The sequence below is a fragment of the Antedon mediterranea genome, chromosome 2 (genome assembly GCF_964355755.1).
Source record: "Antedon mediterranea chromosome 2, ecAntMedi1.1, whole genome shotgun sequence".
NCBI lineage: Eukaryota > Metazoa > Echinodermata > Crinoidea > Comatulida > Antedonidae > Antedon > Antedon mediterranea.
Window position 1 is genome coordinate 38,686,563 of NC_092671.1, and position 25,495 is coordinate 38,712,057.

The following is a 25,495-nucleotide window of genomic DNA, read 5'->3' on the forward strand; positions in this document are numbered from 1 at the left end:
TAATTAAGCTGCTGTATAAAGCTTTGTCTACACTTTATCAAACTTTATGTGACGTAACAAATGTGATGTGTCCCATACGTACATGGACATGATGAAGTCATATTTAAGCATGTCAGGCACATCACACTAACTCGATTTTTACCCGTAACACGCGAGCGGTATCACGTCTAGCGAAAAGATCATGCAGTATGAATCGCATCTTCTAACAGAAACCTTTTATTTCATAGGATACTATATCAAGATATTCTAGAGGGTTAGTTATTATTTAAGAGGTAAATGCTGTTACGGCATGTTTCCTGTCAGCCGACACGATACTGTACAATCTTTAACAACGTCGCTTTCGTGATACCGCACGTACGAGAATCGGTTGCGGATTTTATCGTCATAATCTCCATTTATTTTTGAGTGGAGTTTTCTATTATAAACTACTCGATAGAGCAGGAACAGTCGAGAAGGAAAGGGAGTATAAACATAGAACTAATCTGAGAGAAAGGGATCCAGGGAGAAAAGAAAAAATGTCCCTGAAAAACCAGTGAAACTGAAACCAAATAGATTGCCTTGCAGAAACTCTGCAGAAACCACACGAATACTCAATTGAATATTAGCCGGAGGCGCGGTCTTTTAATTTTACTGCCCAGAGAATTATTTCCATAATATTATAATATTATTATTGAATTTATTTAACTAAAGGCAATACTGTACAAGAATGAAACAATTCACAAAAAACATGTGACAAACATGTGACAAGAACCAACTTTATTACTTTATCTTTCTAGAATGTTTAATTCAATTTAGGCTCTGTACAAATCGGACAACACATGTGGCTCTACATTTAGTCTCCCACCACACATACTATATTAAACTTGTGCTCACTTGTTTTATTGAGAGTTTAAAAATTGAGGGGAAAAAAACTCAATATTAGGCCTACATTAATATTTATTCAGGTTGAGAAGAAGCTTGGCAGTAAAATATTAAAAAACATGAAAATGTTTTTAGAACCTGAAATTCCATCCAATCTTTTAGAATAGCACGAGTAAATCATTACTTGTTCCCTTGGCAAAATGTTCTACCTTAAAATACAGGATTAAAAACACTTCAGTGGGATTGGAATAAGAATCTTTAAACTAGTGGGTAAAGAACACTACCCTGAGAAACAGCCCTGGATAATACACACTTAAGCTCTGTCTACATAATCAAACTTTATGCGACAAAAAAAAAGTGATGTGGCCATATGGAGACGATGATGTCATATCACTACCATATTAGGCACATCGTACTTTTTTTTTCAAAGTAGTTTGATAGTGTAAACAGAGCTTTATACCCCTTTCACACATTGCCTAGAAAAGGTGTACACGCAGTCAACACAATTTGTTTGTAATGTTGTTCCCCTAAGCAATGTGAAAGGGGTACAAATTACAAATGTGCATTACTAATACCCTGGGGAGCTTTTAATATTCATAACATGTTTTATTGCCAAGGAAATTTCGAAATGTTTAACATAGCTTTGTGTGCAATTTCGGAGAGCCAACAAGCTACACTGTTCTTAAATAGAATATTGTTGTCTAATAATAAGCAGTCACTCCTTCTCACTAACACACCGTCATTCAGCACACAAGGACAACACAATATAAAAAATGCACACCTTCAGTATAGAGAGGAGGGTCTCATTTCAAGAATGTAATATAGTTAAAAAAATCAACATTTTATCATTGTCATCCAACATAAAGCTCTGTCTACACGATCAAACTACTTTGACAAAAAAAGCCCAAATATGGTAGTGATATGACATCATTATGTCCATATATGGGCACATCACATTTGTTGTCACATGTTTGATAGTGTAGACAGAGCTTAAGACAACAAAACATTATCAACAATATAATCTACACGGCTCATCAACATTTATCAAGTACCAAGTAACACAATTTTCATCAACAATATCATTATCATCTCAGAAGACAGATACCCCTTTCACAACACCTAACTCCAGATATCACACATAGAGGGCACACACCCCACCAACGCAGTTGAGTGTAAACATCAGTGATTTACTCAGCGATGCAAAAGGGGTATACTAATCATTGTTGTTCATATACATCCCCAATCAATATAATTAAATCGTATTAAACATTTTTTTATTTGAAAAACCCTCACATTCTCTCAAATTCTGTATATATACATGCATCAATAGCCTAAATAATTTGTGTAAAAACTGAAGAAAAATCAACAAAAACTGAAGAAAAATCCACAGAATTGAAACAGCTTTGTAGCGATAAGCAACAGAAAGTAAAAACCATAAACAGTATGTGGTTTTTATTTTATGTTATTATTATTATTAAACTAGTAATTTCACTATATGAATTGATAGTATAAAGCTCTGTCTACTCTATCAAACTAGTTTGATAAAAAAAAGTGTGATGTGCCCAAATATGGTAGTGATATGCCCAAATATGGTAGTGATATGACATCATCATATCCATATATGGGCACATCACATTTTTTTTGTCATATAAAGTTTGATAGTGTAGACAGAGCTTGACGTTTGGTGCAATATTTTCATGGAAAGTCTTCATCATCTTCTGCCATTTCTTTGGCCAGTTCCAAGTCTTGTTGTTCACGCTCCTTTCTTTCCTGTCAGGGAAAGATAAATAATTTTGTTTGTAGTTGTAATTTAATAATACAAAAATTTATTTTTGTATTTTCACATGATAAAGTGAAACAATAATTTATGTTACATAATTAATTCTAATGTTAAAAGTAATTAAAAAACATATGTTAATTTAAATGATTGCTTTCATCTATTTTAAAAAAAACGAATAATACTACACTACTTACCTCAGCAGATTCCAAATCCTTGTTGTAAGATTTTGGTGGGAACCGCATTGCCTATGAAGAAACATTATGGAGATTATTTCCAACTAAAAATTACACCCCTAATCAGTGACACTTTGTTGGATCCGTAAGGTGTACCCTTAATAGGTGTTTTACTGTACATTTTTAATATTCATTTAAAAGGTTAGATGATGTATTTTACAATTTATTCAATTAAATATTAAATTTCTACCGGACAGTAACACATGCTCTAACGGCGCACTAAACCAATTTGCATGGATGTCCTAGTCAGCAGACACGCATATCAAATACAGAAATGGATTGGTAAAACAAATTTGTATAATGCTCACTTCAACATCATTAATATATAACATTATACGAATGTTCAATAGTACTACTATTGCATGCCATGTGACCCACAATCGTCCAATCCAACGACAGGAATTTATTTTTGTGTTATATAAAACATATGAGCGTTCAATAGTGCGTACTATTGCATGCCATGTGACCTACAATCGTCCAATCAAATGACAGGAATTTATTTAGATGTTATAAAGAAAATATTTGACCGTTCAATAGTGCATACTATTGCCACCATTTGACCCACAATCGTCCAATCAAACGACAGGAATTTATTTAGGTGTTATATAATTCTACATATGTTACCTTGATAGATTGATTATGAATGTCTAAACAGAATGTGATACGTTGATGGAAGGCTGCTGTAGGCTCCCTGGTAGAGTAGACATCAACCTTTTCCTTGGACTTTACATAGCCTTTCTCATGGTCTATACTTGCTTCTATAACACCATCTCGGATAGCCTGAAAATAAATAAAGTCAAAGCCACTTAATTATTAATAATCATTTTAAGATGCAACAGAATCAGTGATTGATAGGTCTAAAACTAAAGCACTGTCTACACTATAAAACTAGTTTGACAACAAAAGTGTCATGTGCCCATATATGGACATGATGTCATATTACTACCATATTTGGGCATATTACTACCATATTTGGGCATATCACACTTTTTTTTGGTCAAAATAGTTTGATGGTGCAGACAGAGCTTATACGGTTTTGCCAAGTGCCTGCAACACCTTTTTGACATTGGATTGCATTGTATATTACATTACAATAAAATTCTGATAGTATGATCAACTTAAAAACAATTCCAAATAAATACTCAACATGGTTGTCATGGATCTATAGAGGGTCTAATCATCAAAATGTTGATGAATATTATAAAAATGTGATGTGCCCAAATATGGTAGTGATATGACATCATCATGTCCATATATTGGCACATCACATTTTTTTTTGTCACATAAAGTTTGATAGTATAGACAGAGCTTAAATGTGACCAATCACTATTAGCATCAAGAACTGAATGATTACCTTAGCGACAATAAACTCGGCATCTTCTGGACTGTCCAATTCCAACTTCTTTGCCACGTCTACTAACGATATACGTGAATACGATAAGCTGATCATACGCACTCCCGTCTTGATCACATTGTGATGTAACCGGATGATCAACGTGTACGTTCCCTCCGATTGGAATTTACTACTGAACGTCTCTAGTGTCTGGTTGAACAGAGACAGGTTACCCGTCCTAACAGCTTTTACAAAATAAACATACAAATTAATTTTCAGAATTTATAGTATAAAAATATATATTTACATAGTTCATTCTTATATAGCGCATATAAGCAAGCTCTCAATGCGTTGCACATTATTACCCCAGTCATTTTATGGATCAAACACTGGAAACGTACTCCCATAATAATGCAGCTAGCAATCAGCGCAAACCGGGTACCCATTTCATACACCTGGGTGTAAGTGAAGTGTCTTGCCTAAGGATACAAGCAATGCGGCGAGAGTTGGATACAAACCACGATCTCAAGATCAATAATCAAAGAGGTTTGCATTACGTCACACGCCATACAAATACAAGCTAAATGAGTTGAACAAAATCAATGGCATGTATATACTCAGGTGTGTTACATTAGCCAGCCTAGAAGCAAAAATGTGTCCTTACCTTGAGTTAATTGGAGGTAGGGAAAGAGTGCTTTTCTGTATGGTTTCTGTCTAAACAATGCTCTATCGGGTAATTCCCCAATAAGTAACTGCACCGTGATGGCTAATTTATGTACCTGAAGAAAATATAAACAATTATTAATATAAATAGATTTAACCTGAAGGAGGACTAGCTTGGCTAGAAAGGCAGCAATACCATTACGAAACTATTAAAGTCATCACACTGAATCTTCGAGGTGGAAGTACAAAATAGGAGGCGCTGTTGTTTTTCAAAAGCAATAGTATAAAAAAATATCTTCCAAACGCGAAAAGTTTTTTTTCTCGTACACAAAAAAAAAGTACTATTGAACAACCGTTCAATGGTGCATACTATTGCATGCCATGCATTACACATTGTATTCATTAGTATATATATATAAAACAGGTAAAGTGACTATAATACATACTGCTTGTTTGAATCCTACTGCAGAGTGCTGTGGCGCTTTTCTTACAGCTTGTAGTAGATTTTTATTTGATTCTGAATACTCCAATTGTATAGCTTTTATTCTTCCTAAAAAAACACAAAAATATTGCAATGAATATAAATCAAAAAACAAACAAATTAAATGAGGCTGGACAATAATTCTCAGAAAAGTATGTATTGAATAAAGCAATTTTCTCCATATATAAACATGTGTAGTGTAGTTAAAGTAGAATAGAAGACAATAAATTAAAATGTATTCTTTTTTTTAAATACCCATTTTTAATGATTAATTTTTTAAACCAAATTAATACTGTACTGTCCAGCCAAGTAATATCCTAATATCCAGCAATTTATGGTACAAATGTTTTATCCACCGAAAAATCTAGCCATAATGTAATAAAACCATAGCACAAATCACTTTATTCATAATAATGCAATAAATCTAAAAATAACATCGTTGCCTAATATGTTCTAGGATTTTTTTTTAAAACTTTCATATCTAAGCCCTCACTCTGTAGAGAATAGGCTATTGTCAGTTCATCCAGGTAAGCTAGGCACAAAATAGACAAGTATTATTTAGTAACAGAAAAATAAACATGATGGTCAATGAAACTACATCACAGCATGGCAATCTTTGCACACTTAGATTATTACTTAAGCAAGCACCCTGTACATACAGCAGTTTTAATTGCGCATTTACTAACCCATGTAGTAGAGAAATCTAGCCCATTCATTGTTGGAGGCAGACTCCGGAAAAGATGACTTGGCCACGAGTTTATCAGCTTGATCATACAGGTTATGCAAGAGGTAGTTCCTCAGTAGAAGGTTTAGAATTGTAGCTTGACCTTCGTCGTTGTGTCGTAAGGTTGCTGTGCGTAATTTGGCATGCAAAAAACTAGAAAACAGAATTCATAAATCTGTCTACACTATCAAACTAGTTTGACAAAAAAGTTTGATGTGCCCAGATATGGTAGTGATATGACATCATGTCCATATATGGGCACATCACATTTTTTTACCCCATAAAGTTTAATAGTGTAGACAGGGCTTTAAATTAGTTGATTTCATTTACATAAAGGGATGTAAATTCTACAAATTATGTTGTCACATAAACGTTTGTCTACTAAAGCTTGGTTCCCACTAGGATGCAAAGTGATTTGACCAATCAAAAGCGATATATTATTCGTGTGATTGGTCAACTCACTTGTGTTGCGTCCCTAGTGGGAACCAAGCTTCAAAATAGGTTTCATCATTTACCTTCTAATACTGACTTCCTGGCCAGTAAGTTCATAAGCTCTACCATGAAAATAGTAAGCTTTTGCCGATAACTGATCTAAAGTTCTACGATTAAAGGTATCTAGTTTTAACATCATCTGGTCCGAGCACTTAACAGCCTAAACGACAAACAAATATTATTGTCAAAATATCTATGACTGTTTTCTCTTTCAAATGAGTGTGGCTGAGCGGTTAAGACAGTGGAACCGTAATCTAGCCATAACATCGGTAAGAATTCAAGGCTCAGTCGCTCCATTGTTCTGGTGGTAGAACAAGTCTTCTTGGATAAGGACTATAAACCGTACAGTAGGTCCAGTGTACATATCTACTATATCACTTTAAAGAACCTAGTACATCTTTTGTGGGGTTACCCTGGTGTACTAGTACATCACAGCCACGGATCATAACTGGGCCTTGACTGAAGAGGTCGCCTAGTATAAATAAAATACAATTAAGTGAAATACATCAAAACATTTAAAAAAAGGTAAACAATCTTACGTCAGTATTCCTTTTGGTATCAAGAAGGTGGATAAGGACTAACAGGTGTATATAAACATCAATCTCTGGCGTTGCAGGCCCATTCGCAGTTTTTGCCGAGCGTAGTTTGAATACTGAGCTTGTGTCTGGTTCCATTGGCTAAGAAAACAAACAACAAAACATTAAGTAGATATTTTCATGAAAATGATATCCTTAGAAAAGGAATGAGGTAAACATAACCAGGACTTGGAATTAGCTTGGATTTTTCATAACTTCTAGTTGAAAATTATAATCTTTTTTTAATTGCTAGTTGAATTGCACATTTTGTTAGTTAGATTTTGTTGGCTAGTTTTCTAGCTCTGACAATACATAAACAATGGACAGAATACATACACCAATACATGCAGATAGTGTAGATTGCCACTGGTATAGGTGATGTTTAAAATATAAGAATTTAACTCATAATAATTTCTTTCATTTTAGTGGAAATCATTGTGGTCATTTAAAAAAAATTCTTATCATATTGACGCACCTCATCTAAATATTCTAGTAACAAATCTTTTGTGGGGGAAACAGCTGGGAAAAAGGCGACGATAAACTTGCGTAGAACACGGTGATTTAGTTTTCTTCGCGTTGAGGTCAAAGCTCGTAAAACACGAGTAAGATAGTTTTTCTCTTTTGTTGAAACAGCCTTTTCAATTTGCTTAACATGTTCTTTGAAATCTGTAAAAAAAAAATTCATTCAAATGTATATATTTCATTTCCTTTTTCAAATTTAAATTTTAAAATTTATTCTTAATGACAAACAACTTTATAAATTAGATGGAAATGAGTACGTAGGGCCTAGCTAGAGTAGTAGGAAGGGGACTAATCCACATCTTTATGTAATTATTATCATACTGTTTGATGCTGTTTCTAGGGAGAGGGTGTGAAAATTAAAACAATAGAATAGTATAGTATAATAGTAATACAGCCAACAAAAAGTCATAAGGTAAAAAAAAAAGGATAACTTTCTTCTTAACTCGGATCTTTTCAACAGTACACAGCAGTACAATCTAGGCCTAGCTAGGGTGCTAGGCGTGGTTACTTTACTTTTGCCGTAAATATTTTGATGTATATAAATGTACGTTTATATGATAATATGAAATAGATTTCTAATACTGCAGTGTACCTTCTAAAGTTACAGCATCTTTCTCAAGTGCCTGTTTCTGCTTCTTTTCTTTCTCTGATTCTTCACTGTCTTTCTTCGGGTCGTCGGGAACAACATCGCCGTTTGATGTGTCCATCATCTCCTCTTCTTTTACAATTTTAGACGCCATATCTTCAGTAAAAGTCATGAAATATATTGTTGTTAATGATTTTGAGAAGCAAAAAAATAATTCTCTTTACAAATTAGCCTCAGTGTAATTTAATCAACTAAAATTTACTGATTGAAAATCACCGGTAGTACGGTGACTGTGCGCAACATGCACATGAATTTACAAAATGGAAGGGTAAAAAATAGACATGCGCAGTGACATTGATACCTTTGCCCTTCATGACCTTTTTGTGACGCATCATTGCGCAACAAAACATCAACAAAAGTAAACAGCAAGAGGGGAGGTACTGGATGGTGTCACTCAATCTCCATTAAATTCTAAGATTCGGAAGAAGAGGCCTTTTAATTAAGTATTACAGAACATTGTTGTTTTTTATTATTACTGTAGTAATGTTGACATCTCTGAAGTGAAAGTGAAACTGCAGTTCAGTGAGTGAGTGTCACTGTTGTAACTGGAAAACCAGCATCATCATTCATCTTCATATATTAATATTATTCATAACATTCAATCATTTTGCATGGTGGATAGGCTAGTACAGTAACTAGTAGTAGTAGTAGTAGTAGTAACTAGTAGAGGTGATTGCTATTGGATGAATGAAAGAAAGGATGCATGTTTTAATGTTTTTATATTTTAAATGTATTACATTTTTGTAAACCGGTTTCAGTTGAGCTGCATTATTTTTTAACATAAATGATATACCAGAATACTAAAATAATAATTATGAATTATACATACACTGTACCAGCATTTTATTATTGATTATTACAAATTTGCAAATGAAAGGCCACATAGAGATCCATCTGTTTAACAACATGATTTTGTACATAAATTATAATAAAGTTGAAAAATTATGCAAAAGAATATATACATTTTTTTAAATATTGTGTTTTTTTTACTTTGACAAATTGTTTTTTTTTTTAAAGCATAATAATGAAGGAAGTTTTCCAGGTTGACCCAGTGACTCAGTTGCGGAGATTTGCTTATCTAATATCTCCGAATGAGTCATCTTTTGAAACAGCTGAAGAGGTTCCTGACTATCTAGTAGAGGTACTACTTGTTGTCACTATATGTGATTCCAAAAATCTCACAAATTGCAATTATTATGAACTTAACATCATTTTATTTGGTTTTTTAAAGTTTTAAAATATCATATCATAATATAATATAGTGCACTTTCTATTCTAAGGCCCCATAACAAAATTATTATTATCACCCTATCACCAGCTCAAAACTGATGAGGGAGGGAGGTGTTTGCTGGTAAGCCTCGGCAATTTAAAACAATAGAAATAGACTTAGTAGTAGTAGCCCCTTTACAAAAACTTTTCTTTTGTCCTGTACTTTATCCTTTATGATGATTCTCTCTATTTTGTTGTTATTGTATATTTAAATTTGTTGACCTCTAGGCAGTGCCCTACTTTGTCATTACAATTTTGTTGGAGGCGATTATTATTGGAATTCGAGACAAAAAATGGCTCCGTATAAACGACGCAATCAGCTCAACTTCAGCAGGACTTCTCATGACAATGATTAAGTAATTAGTTGTTTATTTTTTTACTTAATAATAATTATGAAAATCTTATGTCATATTTTTTTCTTCTATTTACTTACCTCTGTAGAGGGCCTCTTCTGAAACTGAGAGCGATGATGATATTTTAAATATATTTAATCAATTATCAATCAATCAATTATTAATAGAGAACTTAATACTATCAAGTAATGAAAAAAGAACTTTTTTAAATTTATTTATTTTATTCAATTATCAGGCACAAACAACAACATTTAATACATGACATGCAGAACCCTGGGGATTGCCATGAGTGCTAAGCACTATCTCTCACTAGCTCCATACTGCACTTCAAACATATACAAGTAAAACAATAAATATACATAAGATATAACAAATTGAAAAATTGTGTAGTGTCAAAGTTGAAAAATCATTAACAAATATATATATGTGTACTAATACTTAAATGACATTTTATTTTGTATGTTTTAGGGGTCTTTTCAGAGGGTTAGAAGTGTTTGCTTACAGTTGGGTTTATGAGAATTGCCGGATTGTAGAACTACCTTGGAACAGCGCTTGGACCTGGTTTCTTTGTATGGTAACGTTTGATTGTGGCTATTACTGGTTTCATCGTGCTGCTCATGGTAAGTCGCATTTTTGGATTGTGCAATCTATCATCTCTCTTTGTTGGAGAGACACGCCCTTGTTGGAGAAACACACCCTTGTTGGAGAGACATGCCCTTGTTGGAGAGACACGCCTTTTTGGTGATAGTTGTCATTGACAGCTCTTGTCTCTCCTCAGTGCTCTCTTTTTATGTTTCACTGAAAGGAACAAATAAAAAAATTTATAGAAATATTTTTTTGCCTGACTTTCCTAACCATGGAGGTATATAATATACATCCGTGGTCCTAATCAATAACTCTTTCAGGTAGATAATATGTTGTCCATGTAAGAAATAGTTTATAATATCTGCTGAAATCATTTAATGACAATCAATTACAACTTGTATTTGTTTTCTGATAGAGGTAAATATCTTATGGTCAGCTCATCAAGTGCACCATAGCTCAGAAGAGTACAACCTATCTACCGCCCTCAGGCAGTCCATATATCAACACTATACGTCATGGGTAAGATTGGATGTTTTTGTACTTCTCAACTCTTTTGCTTTCTTGAATTTATGTCAACACTATCAAACATTATGTGACAAAAAAAATGTGATGTGCCCATATATGGACATGATGATGTCATATCACTACCATATTTTGGCATATCACTACCATATTTGGGCACATCACACTTTTTGTAGTTTGATAGAGACAGAGCTTTACACAGTCAAGTTCACTTTTAATTGACTTATATGCCTAAATTAAATTGAATGCAGCATTGAATCCTGTAAATCAGAATAATTACCTTATTAAAGAAATTTTCCTTTGCTTTTTCGATAATTTACCTTTTAAGTACGATATGGAAATTGTTATTTCCAGGTTTTCTACCTCCCCATGGCACTTGCGATTCCTTTACCTGTTATGCTTGTACACGGCCAGTTCAATCTACTTTACCAATTCTGGATTCACACTGAGGTATGTTTTCTTCATTAATGTCTTTTTTACCTTAGGCCATGTAAAGTATCATTAACTTCGAGACCCAACAGTGTCTCCACTAACCAAAACAAATGTTAATACAGTAGGTTCGAGTGTCAAAAAGCCAATGAAATATACCAAAATGAATAATGAAATTGAACAATATCAACTTTGATTGGTGTACACTGACTGGATGGAGTAACAGTTGCAAATCAACATGAAAACTTACATTTTTTAAAATTTTTTTATTTTTTGTGCTTTATTTATTTTAATTTCATTTTTATTGTTACATGTTTATGTCTCGTCATATTGTATTTTTGTGGGGCTCCCCTTTGTTGAAAATAAAAAATAATAAATAAAAACACAGAAAACAAAAAAGTATATTTTGATTATTACTAAAATAACCATAAATGGAATATAATTATTTTGATTCTTTTTTGTGATTTGTAGATAGTGACATCTCTTGGACCTCTTGAGTACATTCTTAACACACCAAGTCATCACAGAGTACATCATGGTAAGTTAAGTCAAGTTTAAATGTTTATTCTTAAACATATTGCTGATACAACAGCATATTTTAATCTATAAATTCTTCATCTTGTGTTTTTTTCCTTTCCCCTCTGGTTATACACGTTAATAGTGTTGTCTCTTGAATAGAGCATATTTTGTTCTCAATCATTTCACAGAAAAGTTTTCCCTTAATAAAGTGGAGTTGTGGCTTGGTGGTTATGATAGTTGGCTACCAATCCAAGGGTCCTGGGTTCAAGTCCTGTCAAATGTCAGGATTTTTTCTAATGACAAATCACAACTCCACTCTCAAAGACTTGTAATAAGACTTTGTTTATGTAGTATATGTTTGTCTTGTCAACAGGATTGCCACCTTTAAGAAGGATAGTGAATGAATTCGCTTATGGTATCCTTAATATAAATTTTAAAAAGGGATGATCCAAGGATGGGTTCTATTTCTTTTACCTAATGAATAAATGCACTTAATAATTTGTAATAGAGTTTTATAAAAACAAATCTTGTAGGTCGTAATCCTTATTGCATTGACAAGAACTATGCTGGTACATTCATTATCTGGGACAGAATGTTTGGTAAGTATACAAGGTTATTACTCTTTTTACAATTATTAAAAACTGCTCATAAACACATTCTCATCCCAACAACTTATTTCACAATGTTCATTCTACTTGATTGATGTCTGGTTAAAAAACTACTATAAATAGTGGAACTGTAGCTTGGTGGTTAATGTGCTTGCCTTCCAATCCCAAGGTCCAGGGTTCAATCCTAGTGCCAGGGTTGTAACTCACAACTCTTTCAACTCCTAAGCCTCAAATTAGATTTTATAAGCAGGATAAATTATAAATAGTTTCTCCAGCCTGTAATTGGCGAGTTACTCGCTGTTGGATGCGTACAAAATAATTTTTATAAAAAGAAATTCACCTTAACAATTATTTCTGGTCAAAAATAGAATTTGGTGATACAAATTCGTAAAAATGTAAGAAAAAAGATTTTTTTTTTTTTCTTTTTGATTAGGAACATTCCAGGCTGAAGAGGAGAAGGTGGTTTATGGACTAACACATCCAATAAATTCTTGGAACCCTGTTTGGATTCAGGTAAAAATATTATTGAAAGCCACCAAAATGATTGACTTTTTAAAAGAAAAAGGACCTGGAAATAAGCTTTTTAAAAGCTATATATTTCCAACCGTGACCAATGTACTAATCTCCAATTTTTACCCTTGTATTCAAGTGCTCTCTTCTCGGACCTCTTTTCAATCATGTAAACGATTTGTATTTGCATCCAACAGACAACTGATGTTCTTAACATTGGAATACATTATATAACTTTTAATGGTTTTAATACTCATAGGTTTGTCATTTACACCACATTATGAAGACTGTTTGGACTACTTCTGGATTTAAAAACAAGTTATCTGTAATCTTTAATGGACCTGGTTGGATGCCTGGCACTCCTCGACTGGGCAACCCAGAAGATATTCCAAAGGTAGGAGAACCAGGCTCACATTCATTCATTTTTGTGAAGGATTAAAGAAGAAGACAAATAATTTATTTGTAAAGATTTTATTAAATAGATTTTTCAAAACAATTCTTCCTTTTTCAATCGATCAATCAATGTAACATTTATTTCTCTAATTTCATAGTAGATAAAATTAACAGTAAATATGATTAAAATAAGAGGGGCAACATTCCAAAAAAGCGAAGCTTGTATAAGGCAGCCCATTTCCACTTTGTACTGTGCTTTGTGCGCATGGCAGGTAGCATATGCTTTTATTACTGTATGTTTTATTCAGGTGAGTGCGCCAGTGGATGTGTACAACCCATCAATGTCGATTCCTACTCAGTTGTACGTGCTGTTACACTACTTGGTCAATCATGTTTTGTTCCAACTATTCATGGACAACCATCAGGTAACTAAAATAAACAATTTGACTATAAATGGTGAAAGCTTACAAGATGGTTGTTAATACCACAAATAGTTTTAATGTACTTTGTGGTATAAGCATGTCAGAGTGATTTATTTGGTTTTTTTTTGGTGTAAACATGATCATAGATAAAATCACAACATGAAAGTAGGGCAAGGGATAGCTCCATGGGCAAGGTAAACAAATAAGTTATCAAAGAGCTGGGTTAGAAACTACATAATGGGGTACCTCAATTTCCAGGCACCTGACTCTAAATTTAGCTTAACAAATAAAAAAACATTTTGTTTTAATGCTATTTGTACATTTGTAGAAAATAAAATTAAAAAGATTTTCTCTATTATTTAGCAAATGGATTACCTAACCAGCCTTGTCTGCATTATTTACATCATCTATGCATTTACTTGCATTGGTAGCATTTGTGACAACAAGTAAGTGAAAGTATTACCGTCAAAAAGAAAAATTTATTATTTAATAATGAAGAATTAGGTCACAGGTCACGATAATATAAAAGTCAAATTCTTACTGTCTTATTTCTTAAGTCTAAGGTTAGGTTAAAAACATAATGTTATTATTATTATTAAAATCCATAAATGAAAGTACCATCTTAAAGACATATGGTCCCCCTAAAAAATTAATTTTTGTAAATTTTGTTGTTGAATATGCCATTTTAATGTCACATAAGAGTTATTCACTTTGACCTGAATAAATGACTGTTTTTTTGCAGATGGTTTGTTCCATTGATAGAGATTCCAAGATGTCTTCTGTTGCTGTGGCTAGATATGGTCTTCCTTACGGAGGGTAGTGATCATGAATTGGCATCCATCTCCCCTTCCATACGGAATGGGGTTCATGCTGGCTCCATTGTTTACTGGCTTCTGTCAATGACGTTCAGCAAGAAGAAACTAAAAGAGGCTTAAGATGATAGTCTGTTTTTAAAAACGTATTTTAATCAGAATGTTATAAATGCAGGCGTTTCCGTGATTTCATTTTATAATAAAGCACATATAATGCAAATTTGTTAATGTATAAAAAAAAGAAAATGATGTAATAAATCATTTTTTAATAAATTTGTCCATGAAATAATTAATCAAATGATGATTAGCACATTTTATTTCTTTAGTTTGAATGTCTGACAACATAATGTAATGTTTTAATGCATTAATGTATACTATATTGATGAATAAAAATTGAAATAAACAGAAGATATTTAATTAAATGTTTATGTTTTCAAATTTAGCTATAATCATTTAACCCTATGTTATAAATATATGTGTTTTTATCAAGCTAAACTCATTCCCTCCCCACACACTGCCAAGACAGACACGTATGCCTCTATACTTTTAATCTGGGTAGAGCTACCCTTTTGTCCACAAGTTATAAAAGGTAAATAAACCATTATACCTTTTGTTAAAAACTTTTATGCGGTACAAATGTGTCTTAATAATTAGGGCAAAAAAGTATTGCCTAATTAATATTAGAAAAAATGAAAGTATTCTTGTTTTGTCTCTTTTTACTTTATTCAATTAAAAATGCCAGTATTTGCTGCATTTTATAGTTACACTGCAAACATAATGAATATGCATGGAATAGGCTTTGTGTTTTATTGTCATTGATAATTAATTGGTATTTAATTCTCCGGTTTATGACAATTTAATTAATTCCGTTAAGAAGGCAAGAAGCTAATGCCTTGATTCCACAAAGTTTGATTGTTTAAACATTGGTGGCGTACTTCATGTCTGGGTCGACAGACAGTCTATTACAGGAACCGTATTACAACGTGGATGAATTTTGTATACAAATAAATTGATATAAATATAACACGATTATAAATATTACAGAATTAATAGTTATAATATATTTCATAAATTATTTACTTTGCTATTTGGTATTTTAGTGTGGTGATAAAATCGATATTTATTGTGAATATGTGTTAATAATTAAAAGAGATCCGCGCAAGCAAACGGTAGTGTGTGGCTGTCTGGCACCTTTAATTTCAGTATGCTCGTCTGGCCTAGCTCAACTATTGAGTACGTACTCAGTGAGTTTTGTTAATGGTATATTTTGATTTTTATTCGAATAGTGGCTGGCAAATTAATGTACGGGATACATTGAATATAATAGGTTTATATAATGAGGTGAGTTGTAATAGCATCTATGATATAAACAAATAATTATGAAGGTATTCTGTATTGTATTTTTGTGTGGTGCCTCCACCACTGAGTCTGAGGCCTAGATATGTTTTTGTTAGAAGATCTAAGACTGAATAGAGCGAGTGACTTAGGTTTGCTGCTGTGAGCCTAGCAAATTGGTCACTTACGGGCCGAGGGCTAACGTAAATAGTATTAATATTAGAACATGTCATATTGATGGGATTCAATTAATTTGATTTAGTTTAAGTATGAGCTTATCTGACAATACAAATGTTTGTAAATCCATTTTTTCGGCAAAAAAATACAAACACTTCACTGACAGGAGGATGGGTATGAGGGCGTTTTTTAAAAATAATTTTTTTTCAAAGTACTTTATTTTAACATGGTCATTGCCATTTTATGCTACCATTTTGAATTTAACTAATTGTTCATGGGATGCATGCTTGCGATGATCAAATGTTGAAATTGTATCATAATTTTATAGTTTTTTGTTCGAAAATGATTACATTTTAAGTGTGCATGACAGTGATAATTAGAAAGATGTCTGGAACCAGTGAATAAAGATGAGTCTATTTCGTGCCTGCTTACGGTACCTGGATAAACTGCCCTTTCCTCACGAATTGAATATATTTAACTTGTTGGCTGTTTACTAATAATTATATAATGTCATTTTGTACTTTGTACCATTCTTCACTATCTCTAATTATGCCAATTGTTATTACTTTTAGAAATCTGAGAAAGAAGCGATAACTTGAAAGACAATCAGTGGGATTTATACAACATGGCAGGTCAAATAAAATTGCATCTTCTGATGTGGATTCTATTGCCAATTATTATGGGTAAAGACCACCTTAAAAACATACTAAATGCACATACTCAGAATGTACAAAAAAACACGCCAATATATCAGTGTCTATCAATGTGTGAAGAGGAAAAGATTCTTTCAATATTTCATTTGTAACCAGAAAGGAAAGCTTTTTTCAAAATGATACAAAATTTGATTTATAGAGTAAAAATTCTGTAAAATTAACTACAAAGAAATAATAAATCCACACACAGTCCTTATCATAATTCCTTCTTGTAAAACTACAATAGGATAAACTTTATAAACAAACTTTATACTGTAAAGAGTTTTCCTGATTTTTTTCTCATTGTTATCAATGTTTTATTGTTTTTGTTGAATTTCTATAATAAATAATATCGAAACTTAGTATATAGTTACGTAATAAAATCTAAATTTCTAAAATAAATATTATTTCATCAACAAACTTCATAGTTTAGAAAGTTATCTTTTTTTATTGATGTTGTCTGATTGTTACCAGATATTTTTATGAGAATTTCTATAATAAATGGAAACTTACAACATAAAATTAAATTCTAGATTTCTAAAATAAACAATATTTCATTAACAGCAAATATAGAAACATCAGCAGCAGAGAAATATTGCACATTTTACAAGAATCACGCCGATTATATTGAGATAGACGATATGGATACTGGGCTGATACAAGCTGACAATAAGACAGTGATATGCACCAATGAAGAGGAGACTTGCGCTGCGGTGTGGCATAATGAAACTATAGATGGCGTTGTGCAAATTGAAATGATGTTTCAAGGTAATAAGAACATGCTACTTTTTTCTTAAAAGATATATTGTCCACAAAAAAATGTTTTTTTTTCAATTTTTTTTGTAGAATATGCCATTTTAATGTCATGTAATAAATATATTAAAACTGCAAAATGACCTATTTAAAGTTTGATTTTATTAATCTTAATTTTCAAGTTTTTGGTGGACAATGCATCTTTAAAACATTTTAATAAAATAATTAAATGTCCAATTTAATGTCGTGCAGAATGCCTCTAAGTGCTGAACAATCAACAGCCAAAAAAAGAAAATATTAATGTTACCATTTAGTCAGGTTTTCTGCGTCCACTCATGAAACATGATTTCTATGGTATATGCACTCATAACTGTGGTTATACTATAGTGAAAAAAAATGCTACTCATAATCAATTTATTAAACATAATGTCCTAAATGTTTAATTGAACTTTGCTCTCCAACTTAACCTTTATTTTAAGAATATTATTTAACATTTAAAAAAGAAAATGGTAATTTATTCATCCAGTTATTTCCTCACAGTACAAACAAGAAATTGACCGATGACCCCACCCACTTTCAAAGAAGATAGTCAATCAACACAACCTATCAATCAGTAATATTAGTTTAATAGAAAGTTCATTGAAACTAGAACTAAAACATGGAGAGATTGACTAGTTTCAAAATTAACGTACAACATAATGTAAAGCATCATGATATGATGTTTTAATTAGTTTTATTTTGTTTTTATTTTTAGCAGATCGTTAGTAAATTCACTAGCCATGCTAAAGCGCCATCATTTTTATTGTTTTTTTATTAATCTATTAATTTCGGCAAACACATAAATGTCATTTGTACAAACATGCATACAAGAAAGAATTACACCAAGGAGTGGCAAATGAAGCCAACAGCTTATGTTGCCAATTAGGCGTGCCACTAAAAAAAAACGGACTTCGGCAGGGGATAACCAGGCTTTAGCTCCCTCTCACCCCTAAAATTTAACAGCCATGTCGTTTTAAAATAAAATAATTACTATTTTTAGTTTTCTGCAACCCAACGGATCGTTTTTATAATTTATGAAATATTTATAATGCTGGATCTGCCCCTGAAAACAAAAAAATGAAAATAGATTCACATTTTTATATATACAGTCAACTCTCCCAATACCGGACTCTCCCAAAACCGGAATTCACGAAAAACCGGACTTTTTTGGAGGGCCCAATTTGTCCCTATTCTAAATGTACTGTAATTTATTATGAACACCGGAATACCCAATTCCGGAATCCGGACAATTTATGAAGTACAAAACACGAAAATTAGCGTCTGAAAACCGGACTGACGGTTAAAAAACTCCAAATATTTACGAAAACAACGCAACATCGTCGTCGCTGACTCGGATTCACTACATTCACAATGTACAAAAGCTTTTTAACCATACCCTCACCATGCATGAAGTGCGCGACGTTTCGCGGTACGATCAAATAATGTTGCCATGGAGCACTACACTGTGATTGACAGGTCAGTTCATTGTTAACCCACCACGAGGCGGCAATTGCTTTGTTGCGTATCGAACTGCGGTGGGTTTTCACATCGAAGCGCTATGTCTCTATTGTATTTAGCAGGGAGTTGTTAACAACTCCCTGTTTTTTAGCATATGAATTGTTTTTTAATAAAGTTAAATTTACATTCCTGTGTCTTTGTTTTGTTTAAATTATTGTTAAATTCACAATTGCAATAGGACTTTAAATGTTTCACTAAAAACGGGACTAAAAATGTGCATCATTATAAATTTGGAAATCATTATGGCAAAACGTAAACGGAATGAACTTGACTTAACTAGTGTTAATAAACTTTGAAATGTTACCAATTAATTATTGTGTCATTATTGCTTGGCTCGTTTACCTAATCAATTTTCATCATTGCTATCAAATTACGTCAAAATAAAGGAGCTTAAAAAACATGTGGTCTAGGTGTGGGCGTTTTTATTTTATTATGACACCTCTGCACATGCGCATCAATCAAAGCCCTTCACCCATGCTGCTGCTGCTAGCTAGCTCACGAAAAACAATAAACAGACCGAAATTATGTTCACCGTACGTACGTACGTAGGCCTTTTTGCCGTTAAAAACACATTGAGAAACAATAATTTACTATTGTAACATGTTTTATTGGTACAGTAAATAATGTAACTTTTAAAAAAGGTAAATTGAATTACTGTAGCTTAATATTAATAAAGTAGGCCTAGGCCTATCAGTATTTATTTAATTAAAACTAGATTGACACAATCATAGCCTAGCCTAGGCCTTCCCTACGCTAGGAGACCGTACCGGGCAGCATTCGGTGACAACGTGATGACTTTAAAAATATGTTTTCAGGAAACCGGACTTTCGAAAAACCGGAAAATATATGCCCGCCCAAGGGTGTCCGGTATTGGGAGAGTTGACTGTACAACAATTACTGTAAGTCACTTTCATAGAGAAAGTATTTTGTTTGTTTCCACAGTCATTATACTGTTTAATACATGTATGTAACATGTACAAGCAGGCTACTTGAAGTCTTTTTATTCAATATTCCATTGTTGAATGCTAAGTGTTATAGGCTGACTATAAACCTTAAGTTAGTATTTTTATGTAAATTGTGAAAGCCCTATAGTACTGTACATATTAAACATGACCCCTATAGTACTGCTGATCAGAGTTTATTGGAACCACATTGTATGAGGCACCAGCTGCTGGGAATTGAATTGAATGATGATGTCTACAAAGAGAATTTATGATAATCATTATTGTGTAAACATGATGCGAATATAGCTATATAAATGTTATTGACATAAAATTATATAAATGTAAATTCATACTATCATTCTTATGTTTAGTATTTATTTATTTATTAATTTTATTTATTTTAAACAAATATAGAAATTAAAATAAACACCTGGATAAAAACATCAAACAAAAAGTTTTTCCAACACCAAATAAATAACGATCCAAAGGATTCAAATTTTTGTTGGTTTAATAAAGTCAACCCTCTTATAAATTTAAAAACAATATAATCAAAAAACTCAAAAAAAGGAAACATCAATTGTAAGGTTAATAATAACGAACGTAATTGAAGTTCAAGTTAAAATTTATTGTCAAATACAAAGTAAATGAAATTTGCCTTCCAAAGTTCAAATTGCAATTAAAATAACAGTTAAAAACATACAATATACAATGGATAAGATAATATATAAGAAAATATGCTATGTATAAAGCATTATGAACAGTATAAATATAAAAATACTATATAAAGAATAAAATAATATCTATCTAAGATGAATAGCGTAATAGATAATAATATTAATAGCAAAACAATTGCAGTTATCTCTGAGTCTGATTGAATATTATTAGATATTGCTTTTATAATATATCAGTTGTTTAAAAACTTCTGTATTTTTGAACGATATGATATTATTTGTCATTTGAACAACAAGGTGCAAATAAAATTTGGTTTACATTTTGATATACATAAGTGCAATGCAGAACATTAGCTAAACCACAATTATGTAATCACTGATAGACCATAATTCAACTGTGATAGATAACATGTGCAGTAAACATATCCACAGTTTATAGACAATTTATACTCTACATTAGCATGCAAAAACCATTGCATTTCGTAGAAGATGATGGCTTATACCAAGCTGCAACCCTGGGTTTTATACCTTTTATGTGCCCCTTATGATTTATCTGTTTTGGAGCTGACCCTATTCTGACCTCATGTTTCTGCCAAGAATTCTAACCTTTTTTCATGGATACTAACATACAGTCATACATTAAGTCTGTCTATACTATATTGTGATGTCCCCATATATGGTAGTGATATGCCCAAATATGGTAGTGATGCAGTATAACAGCATCATGTCCATATGGGCACATAATATTTGTTTGTCACATAAAGTTTGATAGTGTAGACAAAGCTTTAGGATGGACAGCAATATACAGTACTGTAACAAATACTGTAATGATACAATAACTGAATAATGTTTTTCTTGAATGTTTTATTCATAAATGGGAAAAACAGACAGATGATGCATGTACAGTAATTTAATATCGTTCAATATCCTGGATGTTTGTGTTAACTACATTTCACTTGACAGATTTCATAATTATAGTACAGTACATATTTTGTACAGTACATCGTCGTTGTATCAACAACATTTACTTAGAAACAGTTAATGAAATAAAAACTGCATACATTAATTACAATAACTTAAAATGGTAACATAAAATAAGAACTGTACACATTACTAATATTATATCTAGTTCCTCATATAGTACTGTGCCAGAGGAGCTGTCATATCAGAATTATGAATAAATAACTCAAAATAAGAAAAATAAATGTTGTTTGTATAACCCTAACTCATTCTACCATGACCCACAGATATCCCTTATTAAATGGGCCTATATTCCTGTTTGGAAACATTATCTTTAACTGCTTAATTTAAGTACTAACTTGGTTTTTGCTATCATTTGTGATAAACTAGAAAAAATTTGAAGTAGCGCCAGGCATGACACAAATTAAGGTCAAATGATTCCAAGTCTTAACATGATCTGAAACGAATCGATATTTTGTATAAATTTCTATTTCTCAATAAATCTCAATATGCTATAAAAAATTTCAATTCCCAAAGAATATACAAATTACAGTATGATTGAAAATCTTCCTTTTCCATTACTGTATCTAATGATGAGAATACATCAATGGAATTCATTTTTTCCGCTTAATTATTTCAACTTTGAACTTTGAACGTGGAAATAGAAACCTCGGTTCTTGCAGGGTTCTGTATCTGTATTTGGGAGGGGGAGGGGATGTTGTTTCTATTGTTTTTTGACACTGCATACTTTTTACATTATGATCTTGACCAATGCAACTACAGTATCACAAACAATACAATGTTGTGAGTGCAAGAACTGCAGTATCACAAACAATACAATGTTGTGAGTGCAAGAACTGCAGTATCACAAACAATACAATGTTGTGAGTGCAAGAACTGCAGTATCACAAACAATACCATGTTGTGAGTGCAACTGCAGTATCACAAACAATACCATGTTGTGAGTGCAAGAACTGCAGTATCACAAACAATACAATGTTCAATCAATCAATCAATCAATCAAAGTAACATTTATTTCTCTTGTCTTTCATAGAAAATAAAAATTAACAGTAAAAATTATTAAAATAAGAGGGGCAACATTCCTAAAAGCAAAGCTTGTATAAGGCAGCCCATAGAAAATGAAAAAAAAAAACAGGACAACACGGGAACCGGAAACAGGACAAAAACATGTACCGCATGTTGTGAGTATGCGGTACATAAGAAAACATCTCTTAAATTGAATTGCCTTCTTTTCTAGAAAATCTACTTAATTCATATAACCATTGTTTTCTCAAAAAACAATATTCTATTTTCTTAAAATACAATCCTGTATTCTAAAGTATAACACTACAAAAGTTCTAAAAATAATTTACTGTATAAACATATAATCTGTATTCAAAGAAAGTATATTATTAGTAGTACTGTAATATATGCACGGCGAAGTCAAATTATGGGATAAGTGAGCTGTCCACAAGCTCATTACGTTTGGCGGGAATAGTATATATTAATGCTTAATCCTGTATGCATGTCTATACTTCCTAGTGGTTCAGGATCTTGGTGTAATTACAGTACCGAGTCCACCGGGTAAAATCTATCCCATCAGCCTTAATTAATAGCAAATTTAACTGCACTGCAGCAGCTTCTAGCGTACAGTATGCTTGTTTCAATTTATTCACATTTTTTCCGGAATAATTATTGTCGCTTTGAATTAATTTCATCGATGTTTAGATAATATTATAGAAAACATTAGCAGTTATAGTACAATATACCCGCACACTTTGAACTAATTTGCAGTCATTTTTTGCATTGCAAAAGTGTCTCTCTGTCTAAATTACTGTACTAGTTTGACGAAAAATTGTTGTGATATGCCCAAATATGGTAGTGGTATGACATCATCATGCCCATATATGGACACATCGCATTTAATAGTGTAGAAAAGGTTTATATATACTGTATCTGTGACTAATATAGCTACAGTACTCTGAATGCAAGCGTCTACATTCTTATGCTACTCACTCAACACGAAACGAAACGTTCAAATTCCAATTAACACCTAGAACAACTCTATAACCCTCATAACAGTAGACCTTGCTCTATGGTTGTAGTGTCAGTCAGGTTAAATTCAGTTGAAGCAGCTACTTAATAAATGTAAATACAGTAAGTTTATTTAGTAAAACAATTAAATCAGTTTGCTGATTAAATTTACTGAATATACGATTAAATATTAAGTTCAATTGACCCTTTAAAGTTGTTCATGTTGACCATTATACAACGCATTTCACATACAGTGACTGCAGAGGTCCCAACTTGGGAAAGTCCATTCGCAGGAGATTTTGTCGTGAACCACATTCAATTTGTCGGGGCGTCGAAAGTCAACGCGCGGGGAATCGAAAATCCACACGCGTGTCGTTTACGTCTCTTAATTAATTAACTAAATATGTTGCATAATATTCAGTATATACAATATTTACACATAAGTTGGCTTAATTTTTACATAGGTTTATCCATCAGTATTTTTACATTTTATTTTTTTTTATGGACACATCCTCAGTACAAAGAATTTTAAAAATATATACTGTATTTTAACTAAAATTCAGTATATAAAATAATTTAACTTAATTACATAATGTACAATAAACACATGATAGTATTGCCCAATAGAATTTACTCTTTTTTTTTTAGGCACAGGCCTAGCCTAGGGCTTCTACTAGGCCCTAGCTAGCTACCATTTTAAAACCCCAAAAAAAAAAATAATATTAATTATTATAATAAAAAGAAATAACTATTCCGAATCCATCTTATGCTACATTACGCGAGTTAACATATTATTTCAGATGAAAAACATTGAGTTTTATATTGTTTTATCCATACTAATTACACTGGCATTAAAGATATAACATTAAAATGTAGGCCGTTTTTGAGGTATTTCGCCGATTTCTTATCGCTAGGAAATTCCTCACCATCCACATCGATCGAGGTCCGAGGAATAGACCTAGCGTGTATGCCGGAACGGGTGGATTATTGCTATATAAATAACAAGTTTGAACAAAAGAGCTTACGACAGGTATTGTTATTAAACCTAGGCCTACTTCCTTGGCGAATCCATGCCTTTTAAATCATTTTAACATGTTCGTATTATCGGATCGTACAGTAAAACCAAATAAAACACCGCCTCAACAACCTCGTGCGATGTGCGATCTGTTGTTCTTTTTGCAGCGGATCAACATTGGTAGAGTCCATTAATTATGAGGGTGTTTAAAAATGTAATAACTATTAAAAACGTGTCTCAACCACTGTGTAATCAAAGCGTTTATTTAGTTAAAACTTGGATCCTCCCAAAATTGATAATCGCGTATTCCGGTGACCACGTGATTGATTCACGGTTGGTTGCACGCTTCTTTTTTTTTTCTACGTCCGGCGTGTAGTACCGTGCTACCGTGCATGTTTATAATATTATTGTTACGGTTTAACAAAGGCACTGTGCATACAAATAAAAATACAATAATAGACCACGGAGACTGCATGAATAGACATTGTTTCAACATCCTGCCTCACTTTTGTCTGGTTATTTATTGACTATTGTTGACCTGGGCTGAGCCTGGGTGTAACCGTAAATCAATTTGGCCAAAAATATGGGGAAATTTGAAAATGCGGTAAAAAAATCAAAATGCGGT

The 25,495-nt window shown here is 32.4% G+C and overlaps 3 protein-coding genes across 5 annotated transcripts in view; 2 read left to right on the top strand and 1 right to left on the bottom strand.

The window, feature by feature from the left end:
* Positions 1-741: 741 nt before the first annotated feature.
* On the bottom strand, positions 742-8,552 carry LOC140041032 (26S proteasome non-ATPase regulatory subunit 3-like). The gene is made up of 11 exons (XM_072087394.1): positions 8,257-8,552; positions 7,618-7,808; positions 7,107-7,244; positions 6,591-6,727; positions 6,038-6,228; positions 5,317-5,420; positions 4,872-4,986; positions 4,229-4,452; positions 3,499-3,654; positions 2,836-2,886; positions 742-2,631 (listed from the first exon to the last, which is right to left on the bottom strand). Exons 1-11 carry the CDS (start codon positions 8,420-8,422, stop codon positions 2,557-2,559), a joined length of 1,548 nt encoding a protein of 515 aa, XP_071943495.1. The 5' UTR covers positions 8,423-8,552; the 3' UTR covers positions 742-2,556.
* A 107-nt stretch (positions 8,553-8,659) lies between these two features.
* Positions 8,660-15,383, top strand: LOC140039904 (alkylglycerol monooxygenase-like). 3 transcript variants are annotated; one of them, XM_072085493.1, is made up of 13 exons: positions 8,660-8,753; positions 9,328-9,451; positions 9,808-9,935; positions 10,401-10,552; positions 10,933-11,036; positions 11,394-11,489; positions 11,940-12,006; positions 12,521-12,586; positions 13,029-13,108; positions 13,365-13,499; positions 13,807-13,923; positions 14,284-14,366; positions 14,663-15,383. In XM_072085493.1, the coding sequence occupies exons 2-13, from the start codon at positions 9,335-9,337 to the stop codon at positions 14,853-14,855; spliced, it is 1,338 nt and encodes a 445-aa protein (XP_071941594.1). In that variant the 5' UTR covers positions 8,660-8,753; positions 9,328-9,334; the 3' UTR covers positions 14,856-15,383. The 3 variants fall into 3 exon arrangements, with proteins under 3 accessions (XP_071941594.1, XP_071941595.1, XP_071941596.1); XM_072085494.1 differs by having other exon boundaries at positions 8,670-8,832; XM_072085495.1 differs by lacking the exon at positions 8,660-8,753 and adding an exon at positions 8,772-8,836.
* A 571-nt stretch (positions 15,384-15,954) lies between these two features.
* LOC140041034 (uncharacterized) overlaps positions 15,955-25,495 on the top strand; it is a 31,919-nt gene continuing 22,378 nt past the window's right edge. The window contains exons 1-3 of the mRNA XM_072087395.1: positions 15,955-16,073; positions 16,817-16,927; positions 17,501-17,704. Of these exons, the coding sequence (XP_071943496.1) occupies positions 16,870-16,927; positions 17,501-17,704 (262 nt within the window). The 5' untranslated portion in view covers positions 15,955-16,073; positions 16,817-16,869. The remainder of the gene's footprint in view (positions 16,074-16,816; positions 16,928-17,500; positions 17,705-25,495) is intronic.